At 31.4% G+C, this 10849-nt stretch overlaps 1 protein-coding gene across 1 annotated transcript; it reads right to left on the bottom strand.

Moving 5' to 3' along the window:
• Positions 1 to 4684: 4684 nt before the first annotated feature.
• On the bottom strand, positions 4685 to 9849 carry LOC114755407 (cytochrome P450 CYP736A12-like). Its single transcript, XM_028944281.1, has 2 exons — positions 9163 to 9849; positions 4685 to 5538 (listed from the first exon to the last, which is right to left on the bottom strand). Exons 1-2 carry the CDS (start codon positions 9847 to 9849, stop codon positions 4699 to 4701), a joined length of 1527 nt encoding a protein of 508 aa, XP_028800114.1. The 3' UTR covers positions 4685 to 4698.
• Positions 9850 to 10849: the final 1000 nt, after the last annotated feature.

The raw sequence follows: 10849 nt of genomic DNA, 5'->3' as shown, positions 1-10849 counted from the left end.
CAGCATATGTCACGTGTCTCACGTTAAGAAGATTACGATAGAAAGTTGGGAAATTTTTTATTAAGGATAGTAATTGAGAATTTATTTCAAACAATCCTCAAAACATTCTTAAATATCACGATAAGATCAAAAAACCAAACTGAAATTAAAATTAAAAATAAATTACAATAATACCCCTTATTTTTATTTTTAAAATAAAGAAATATCAATGGCCGCAAGAATTCCAGCCATTAGCACTCAAGTGGCTGCAAACGGAGGTTAGAGTTCCGATGGCCGCTACTGTAGCTACAATGGCTAGAAGATTTTATTTTTTTAAAAAAAAAAAAAGGTAACTAAGGGAAGGTTTAAACTCATAACCCTTTTACTCACAAAAAATGATGTGACTACCAAGCCAACTAAACCATTTAGTTATATGATACAAATAATATATATATATATATATAACAAAACAAATACAAATGTTCAAGTGTAAATGAACAAGTAAAATTTGACAATTTACAAGTAAAATTCATCAATTTATAACAAAAATTTGGTGATTTACAAATAACATAATGAAATTTACAACCCTAAATGCAAGTGTTTAAGTGTAAATGAGCTAGTAAAATTTGAAATTTATAATAAAATTTCATGAATTTATAATCCAAATTTGGCGATTCACAAAAACCAAAAGAGAATTCACAACCCAAAATGTAAATGTTTGAGTGCGAATGAACAAGTGAAATTTAGCGATTTACAACAATAATTAAGATATTGACAACCCAAATTCAACGATTCATAAGAAACATGAATACTTATATTTGAAGTTGTGAATTCTCTTATTATTTTTGTAATGTTTATATTTCTTAAGAATTACTAAATTTATGTTGTAAATAGCTGAATTTTACTTATTCATTTACACTTAAACACTTATATTTTGGGTTGTGAATTTTCTTGTATTTCTTGTGAATAAACGAATTTGGGTTGTAAATCCATAAACTTTTGTTGTAAACCTTCAAATTTCATTTGCTCATTTACACTTAAACACTTGTATTTGGGATTATGAATTCCATTATGTTATTTGTAAATTACCAAAATTTAGTTGTAAATTACTGAATTTCACTTGTTTACTTACACTTGGACACTTGTGTTTATTTTGTTATATATATTTTTATTTGTATCATATGACTAAATGGTTTGATTCGTTTGGTGGTCACATCACTTTTGGTATGCCAAGAGGTCATAAGTTCAAACCTTCTCTTAGTCATATTATTTTTTTAAAAAAAAAATCTTCCAACCACCTAAGCTACAGTAGTGGCCACTGGAGCTCCAACCTTCTGCGGCGGCTAGAGCCGGTAATATGGGTTGAACCCGCGGGTCCAACCCGCCAACCCGTCAAAAATGGCGGGTTAGGGTTGGCCAAAAGCCAACCCGCCACTACCTTGAAAAACATAACCCGCACCGCCATAACCCTAACCCGCGGTGGGTTGGCCCGTCAACCCGCGGGCCAACCCGCGGGTTAACCCACCTATTTTTTTATATAAAAAAAATAGATAACAAAGGCAAAAGTAAAGCAAATTTTTACTTCAAACTTTATTGTCATTAGAAATAATTAGATAAAGAAGATTATTCAGTATTGCTCATTGGTTTCATTGAAAAAAAATGTGTGAACTTGTATATTATCATGTTGGAAAATTGGACAATCATATACTATTTGTATTTTATTGTGTTGTAATTTTTATTTGGATGCTTATAATATTTTATATCATTTCTAGTATTTTTATTTTGTATTATATATAACTGCTAACATTTAAAAAAATAAGAAAAATTAAAAAAAAAAAAGACAAGAAAAAAAATAAAAATTCTGGCGGGTTGGTGGGTTGGCCCGCCAACCCACCTTGGCGGGTTAGGGTTGGCAAAATGCCAACCCGCCAGAAAACGGGCCTTTTGAGCCCGCACCGCATAACCCACAACCCGCCGTGGGTTGGCCCGTTTTACCAGCTCTAGCGGCGGCCACCTGATCGCCGGTGGGCGGAACTCTGATGACCATTAATATTTTTTTAAAAAATAAAATAAGAGTATTATTGTAATTTTACTCTTAATTTTAATTTCAATTTGGTCTTTTGGTCCTATAGTGACATTTCAGAATATTTTGAAAGCTATTTGAAATAAATTCTTAACTGCTTCCTTAATGGAAATTTTTCCTAAAAATTTTATAAGGCTTTGTGCTCTTGAGCAACTCCAATGATTAGCTTTTGAGATATTGTTTTCCACTTTTCCTAAAGGTTTAGTACTCGTTATAATAGTGTTTTTACCGAGAGCTTGCCCAACTGTAGAATTCTGATTGGAAGGGCCACCCCACAGGAAGCCAAGTGGAGAGATAGCGTGAGCCGCCAAAGATGCAAAGCATTAGCTGTGTCCTTCTTCCAAAGACTTGTACATATCATAGAATATTTAAAAGTAAAAAAGAATGAAATGTTTGATGGGGAAAAACAGAAAAAAATTTAGGCAACAAAATCTCATCAACAATTAAATACAAAAAAATTCCTTAAAATATCAAATTAATATAGAGTTTCAAGAAATCTCATTACAAGAGATTCTATTTGTTTAATTACTGACATGCCTTTATTTATTTATTTTTAAGTATAGATTGACAATTAAAAGAGTTCTTGTCAACAATTTAAGGCGTAACGATTAACAATTATCACTATTACTTGTTGCGATAGTTGTTAATCATTACGCTTTAAATTGTTAACGACTGCTCTTTTAATTATCAATGCATATTTTTTTTTTAAAAAAGGGACAGTTTAGTAGTTAAATAAATGAATTTTTGAGACTTCAGATTAATTTGATGATTTTAAGGGATTTTTTGTGTTTAATTTTTTTAAGTGTGATCTTATTACAATTTTTTCAAAAATTTATAAGAACGTTACACTTCCACGACCGCAATAAAATGACAGGAAAATGAATTTTAGTTATTGAGTAGCGTTTAGATTAAGGAGAAGAGATACAACCCTCCTACTGTGCCTGTTTGGTTGGGCTTTTCAGGGGGTTAAAAGTATCTTAAATTGGACAAAAGTCCAATTAGAAATTTAAATGTTGTTTGGTTGGACGAATGAAAAATTACAATAAGCTATAAGTTAAAATTAACAGCTTATGAACTCATTTGAAACAGTTCATAAGTAGTTTTTTAATAGTAATTTACAGAATACGAAACAAGTATGTGAAAAGAATTTTATCTCGACTTATGTGAAATGTGTTTATAGGAGATTTCCACTGCTTTACCAAACAGAGTCATTATCATCGTATAAATCATGTTGTCTATTACTTTCATATCCACCTCTACAATGTCCACGGCTTCATGCGCCATTGTGTTCTCTCCGGTGACTTCATCGTGTCTCCCACTTCTTCCTCTTTCCCCGAACTAGGGTGTTTGGATTATAACAAAAACATCTTCAAAAAAAATATTTTATGTAAATTGAGGTAAAATCTTTTTATATATTTATTTTGTATATTTTAAAATTATTTTTAAAACCTTAATTTCGTTTTCACCCATTAAACATATCCACCTTGGATGCGATCCGAAGATGGAGCCCACACACTATTCTAGGAAAATGGATCCGACGCTTGTCTGTTGTATTTTTAGGTTTTTGGGGCCTGGTTGTCTCTTGTGCCATTCACATGTGAAGGCTAATTTCCGGTGATAGGGAGGGATGGTGGGGCCGGAGGGGGTATTTAAAAGCTAAATAATTAATTTACAAAAATTTAAAAAAAAATCTAAATTTGTTGCCTATTAAAAATATTTGTACTTTTAAGTATGGATCCCTTCACTTTTAAATCTTGACTTGCTCCCTGATTAATGTTAAACGAACATGATTAATCGATTGTTTGCTTTGGAATGAAATACACTTGGTCCAAAGCGTATAGATATTGATAAATTGATATCAATATATTCACATCGGAGTAGTCATCAAATCAAATTGGAAAGCAGCAAAACGATCTGATCCATATTTCCAGAGAAATAAAATATTCTCTCTCGCTCGACCGAGCAGGGTGATTGGAATTAATTAAAACAGGGACAGCTATCATCACCATGAGGGGAACCAGCGGAAGCTTGAAAGTAAAATCTCAGCCTCCAATCGTTTTGAGAAGATAAACGGGAAAGAAGAGAGCAAATAAATAATGTGTAAGAGATCGATGGAAAAAAAAATTAATATGGAAAGCAATGTTAATTCAGTAAATTCTTTTGTATAAATTTGAAAATATTAAGAATTATTCGGAGGGAGCAGTAAAAGTACATAGAATTATATAATGTCATCTAGCGTAATCCCTGAGTTTTATAATGTCATCATTCGTGGTTTTCACACTCTTCAGAAACTTTTATTTTTAGTATGTAAACAGTACACATGCATATTGGCGTTTTACTGAAGTTTTCTTTTCGTCGATGTTTCAACAGGGGAAGAAAAGAGAGAGATATTAAATGTATATATAATTATATATATGCTATATTGAAATATTGGAATAGGCGAGACGTCTCATAATACATCCACACTCAAGCGTCTAACTAATAATCAAGATTGATCCAGTAGAAAGAGCTAATCTCTCAAACTAATATTTGAATTCTCACTAGGAGAAGTACTAATATTTAGTGCTCCATAGTATTTCACATAAAATTATCTCTAATACTTAAACATATAAATTATGCGTATTTTCCAGATTGGTTTATTCTTCAAATGCTTCACTAGACAGGCGACAACTTGGAATTGCTAGTAGGTGGTTGGCTCTTGTTATTGAGAGTCCAAACTCCTCACTCATGTCCACATTTGTAGGACTCATACCAGAAGGAAGCTCCCAATTAAAACAATGCGCCAATTGAGCTATAACCAGTTTCACTGTCCTGAGACCCAACTGAATCCCTGGACAACCTCTTCGACCAGAACCAAATGGTATCAACTCATAATCTTGCCCTTGAAGCTCTATGCCACTGTTCATAAACCTTTCTGGGTAAAATGTTTCAGCATTATTTGACCACACGTTGGAATCTCTTCCTATGGCCCATGCATTTATAAGAACCCTTGATTTTTTCTCAATGTGATATCCACCAATTATGATATCATCCCTTGATTCTCGAGGAAGTAATAGCGGTCCTGCAGGGTACAGCCTGAAAGTCTCCTTCACCACCAAATCCAAGTAATTAAATTTCAGTAAGTCTATTTCCTCAACCTTTCTGCTCATTCCAACTATACTTTTTATCTCATCTTGAAGATTTTTCATCACTCTTGGATGTTTGAAGAGTTCTGAGAAGACCCATTCAATTGCAGTCGCAGATGTTTCAAGTGCTGCAACAATCATTTCAACCACAACTGCCTTGATGTTTGTTCGATTAATGATTTTTTGGTCGCTTTGGGAATCCGATATGGGCTGGTTCAATTGGGAGAGCAAGATGTCTATGAAGTCTTGGTTTTCATGCACATTAGCAGTTTCTTCCTCGTGCTCCTTTATTATCTTCTCCAGCAAATCATCAAGTGCTTTGCTTGTTTTCTTTGACCTTCGTTTTAATCCCTAGCCAAATCAGGAGTCAAATAATTAGACAAGGAAAAAGGAAAAAGACAGAAAAATGACATATTAACTTCTTAATACCCAAAACATCTACTCAATTTAAGAAATCCAATTTTGGTCTCAAGAGACCAAATTGGAATTATCATGTTAAATGAAAAGACCAAATTGTCCTTCATTTTATTTATTGTTTTTAAAATACCAAAGCCCCTACTGACCGGCCGGTCGTCGAAGCTCTGACGGTGGTAGTCACCGAAGCTCCAGTGATGACAGTCACCAAAGCTCCAGTGGCCAACTGACAATTGGTCACTGGAACTTTGTCGGTCAGAAATAATTTTTTTGAAAATTTTTGCAACTTCAGTATAACAATTAACAACTTTTGTAACACTATTAACAATTTCAGTACAGCAGTTAATAAGAAGTTTTCTAGGAAATTTAACAAGCTCCGGCGGTTGGAAACAATTTTTTTGAAAATTTTTACAATTTCAGTATAACAGTTAACAACTTTTGTAACACTAGTAACGGCTTTAGTATATCAGTTAACAACAGGTTTTTTAGAAAATTCAACAATTGGTGGCCAGAGCTCCGACAACGAAAAACAATTTTTTTTGAAAATTTTTACAACTTCAATATAATGGTTAACAACTTTTGTAACATTATTAACAACTTCAGTATAGCGGTTAAAAACAAGTTTTTGAGTTTGTTAATGGTATTACTAAAGTTGTAAAAATGTTACTTTTTGAATTTGCTGAAAAACCTGTTGTTAACTGCTATATCGAAGTTGTTAATAGAGTTACAAAAGTTGTTAACCGTTATACTGAAGTTGTAAAAATTTTTTAAAAAAATAGTTGTTAAAGTTATAAAAATGCCTCTCTTTTTTTGAATTTTTAAGAAAACCTGTTGTTAAATGCTATACTGAAATTGTTAATAGAATTACGGAACTTGTTAACAACATTACTGAAGTTGTAAAAATGCTACTTTTTGAATTTTTTCGGCAAACTTGTTGTTAACTGTTATACTGAAGTTGTTAATAACATTACAAAAGTTGTTAACCGTTATACTGAAGTTGTAAAAATTTTCAAAAAAAAAAAGAGTTGTTAAAGTTGTAAAAATGTCATTTTTTTAATTTTTAAAAAAACATATTGTTAAATGATATACAGAAATTATTAATAGAGTTACGCAATTTGTTAACTGTGTTATTGAAGTTGTAAAAATGCTACTTTTTAAATTTCTTGAAAAACCTGTTGTTAATGGTGTTACAAAAGTTGTTAACTGTTATACTAATATTGCAAAAATTTTCAAAAAAATTGTTTCCGGTTGCAGAGCTCCGGCAACCAATTGTTGAATTTTCCGAAAAACCTATTGTTAACTGCTATACTAAAGTTGTTAATAGTTTCACAAAAGTTGTTAACTATTATACTGAAGTTGTAAAAATTTTCAAAAAAAAATTATTTCCGGTCGTCGAAGCTTGTTGAATTTCCTAGAAAACCTGTTGTTAACTGCTATATTGAAGTTGTTAACTGTTATACTGAAATTGTAAAAATTTTCAAAAAAAATTGTTTTCTGCCGCCGGAGCTCCGGCGACCAATTGTTGAATTTTCCAAAAACCTGTTGTTAACTGATATACTGAAGTTGTTAATAGAGTTACAAAAGTTGTTAACCGTTATACTGAAGTTGTAAAAATTTTCAAGAAAATTGTTTCCGGCTACCAGAGCTTGTTGAGTTTCTCAGAAAACCTATTGTTAACTGCTATACTGAAGTTGTTAATAGCGTTACAAAAGTTATTAATCGTTATACTGAAATGGTAAAAAATTTTAAAAAAATTATTTCCTATCGACAGAGCTCCAATGACCAATTGTCGGCCGGTCACCGGAGCTCTAGTGACCAACCAGCCAGTGAGGACTTTGGTATTTTAAAAACAATAAATAAAATGAAGGGCAATTTGGTCTTTTCATTTAACATGATAATCTTAATTTGGTCTCTTGAGACCAAAATAGGATTTTTTTTTAAATTGAGCTGATATTTTGAGCATTATGAAATTAATATGTCATTTTTCTATCTTTTTTTCAAGAAAAACCCACCATGAATTCTATTGTTAATTAACAATGGTAATGGCTCTCTAATGTCTCTTGTAATGCTCAACTGTTCAAATGTTCTTTTTCTTGTTTCTATTTATCATTACATCCTACATAAAAGTAGTGATATTTTGATATCTTACGGATATAAAAAGGTGTAGTTTTAAATTTTTTACTATTTTTCACATAAAAATACTTTAAAATATCAATAATTTTAAATGGTGTACTTTAAAATTGCTTTTCTATGAACAAACGTAGAAAAATTTAAAACTACATCATTTTATATCAAAATATCACTAATCATCAACAACAAAAAATTGGAAAAATTGCAATGACGTCCCACCCAATAGAATTAAGTACAAAAAAATCTATTGAAATCATCAAATTATTTTGAAATCTCAAGAGACTTCATTGCAAAAGATTTTATTTGTTTAATTACTAACTTCCCCTTATTTTTTTAAGTATGTATTGACAACTGAAAGGGTAGTCGTTAATAACTTAAGATGTAACAATTAAAAACTAGCACAACAGATAATAACAACACATTTTCTCAGCGCATCACAAAAATATAATACATGAGTGTTGTTCATAGCTACTGCAATAATTGTTAATTGTTACACCTTAAATTATTAATAATTGCACTTTAATGAATACTTTAAAAAATAATAATAAGGATAATTTGGTAATTAAACAAACAGATCAGAATTTCTTACAATGAGATCCTTTGATATTTCAGAATAATTTGATGATTTTACGGGATTTTTTATATTTAATTCTCTTATGTTAGACTTTATTACAATTTTTCCAAAAAAATTTAGGGCCCGTTTGGAATCATGATAATCAACACGACCAAGTACGTTTTACGTATGCTAACATAAAATTTCTCCAATTGTAAATCGTGAGTGTAAAACTGTTTTAAATCATTTCAAACGAGTTTTCGATTAGACATTAAGAGTGTGTTTGGATGAAACCAAACCGTGGTTTGGAAAAGTGATTCTGGAAAATAGATTCTGGGAAGAATAGATTCTGGAAAGAATAAATTTTATGAAAAAGTGATTTTGAGAAGTGAGAGTGTTTGGATAGTTGTTATCAAAAGCACTTTTTATATATACAAATTACTAAAAAAAAGAAATAAGTTAATATGATAATTACAGAAAAAATAGGTTTTATGATATATTTTAATTTAAAGGAATAAAATTATTAATAATATATTTTTATTAACATAATTATTAATACATACGATAATATAATTAATAAATAATTAATATGTATATATATTTATAAAATATAAAATTAAATATGTTTATAAAAAAATATGTTTATAAAAAAAATAACAAGATACATATCCTATAAACTCTAACACTCTCCCTTTTTTCTCCAAAAACAAAAATTTTTTTCTTTTTTCAAAACCATGGTTTTGGTTTTTGAAGGAGGTGTTTGGATAGCATTTTGTGCAAATCATGGTTTGCAAGTGTATCCAAACGGTGCCTAAAAAAAACGTTAGACACCACGGCATTAGAACCCTAAATAATATGTATTTAGTTTTGTTTAATACCTGGATATCAAAAGCTCCTAGCCAAGGGACAAAATCTGCAAGATTAAATGTCCCGCCCAGGCACATGATCTCTTGAGCAAGTGCTTTCAAATCATACTGGTCATCTGTGTTGCGCCCCAGAACCATCATGTACGTTACATCTTCTATAAGTTTCTTCACCGCCTCGCTCAGGTTAACAACTTCACGCGCCGCCGCGGCCTTCCTTAACGACGTAACTACTAATCCCAACTCCTTCCTCCGTAAAGGACTGAACGACTGAACCTTTGACGAGCTAAGAAGTTGCAGAATACACAGCTTCCTCATGTGGCGCCAGTACGGGCCATACTCACTCGTCACCATACCGGCGGTGCCGTAGAAGATGAACTCGGAAAACTGACTCTTAGGTCGGCTCGCGAATGTTAAGTCGTGGGTCTTTAGGAACAGCTCGGCTGCTTCAGGTGAGGAGACTACAACCACCGGGACTTGCCCCAGCCGCAACGACATGATCGGACCATATCGCTTGGCTAATGATTGAAGGGTCCGGTGAGGAAGTGAACCCAACATGTGGAGGTTTCCGATGACCGGCAGAGCCAGCGGACCTGGTGGTCGTTTCTGATCGTTCTTTTTTTGTTTCAGATCGGAGAAGACTTTGTGCAGAAGGAACATAAAACTGATAAAAGATAATATGAGCAATAACATGGTGGGCATTTCTATGGCCGCATAGAACATGTTGTTGATGATATTTTTCTCTTCGATCACGAGGTATATAATAATGAGCTAACAGTGGAATTTGACGAGGACCTACTCTCTGAGCTAATAGTGGAAACCACCCAGATTGATTTTAAATTTTCCAAATTTAATTTAATTTTTAAAAAGATTTTAAATAATTTTTTATTTTAATTGGTACTGAATTTAATATAAAAATAATATTATAATTAAAAAATTTTAAAAATAAACTTACCATAGAAAATTTTAAATTAAAAATTTTAAATATAAACTACTCATGCTGAATGATTTCGGTTGCATGGCACGGCTACAAGCACACTATAATCATGCAACGAAGCCCAGGCACATTTTGATTCGCTTGGCATTTAAAAAATAATTAATTAATGCTGGTGATGAGCAGTGCTGAGTGCTCTGAACCGGTACTTCTCATGTACTTTTCAAGGGGGGGACCGTCTTTTCCCCATTTACAAGGCATGTTGTTGAACTTTCTAGGTAAAAACTATTTCATCCTAATTATAAAATTTTATTTTTAAACTATAAATAAGATTTTAGAATTTGAATCAGAAGTAATATGTAACTTCACTTTTTATTTATTATTATATAAATTGATATTTTTAAAATATATATTAAGTAAGAGTAAAATTCATAAGTTACTTACATTAAATACCTTATATTTATTATATTAAGTTATCTAATCACATTTAATAAAAAATTTAACATATGTAAAGAACCTGACCCTCGTATTTTAATAGAAATGGAAAATTTAATTTTTTTTTAAAAAAAGGGGAAACTCAGTTTTGGATTGTAGTGATGAGAAAATGACAAAAAAATGATATTTAAATTTAAAAGTTTCCATATAGTCACCTGAGTAATAAAATTTTTTAATCATATATGAGTAATTAAGAATTTTTAAATTTATTAAAATAACCATATTAACCTGAGTAATTTTTCAAAGAAAGAAGGAGAAGGAGGTGTATAGGTT

Source organism: Neltuma alba, unplaced genomic scaffold (genome assembly GCF_004799145.2).
Source record: "Neltuma alba isolate B1F8T4 unplaced genomic scaffold, ASM479914v2 tig00010268_pilon, whole genome shotgun sequence".
Lineage (NCBI taxonomy): Eukaryota > Viridiplantae > Streptophyta > Magnoliopsida > Fabales > Fabaceae > Neltuma > Neltuma alba.
The sequence above is the reverse complement of the archived record's forward strand: the minus strand, read 5'-3'. Positions and strand labels throughout refer to the sequence as shown.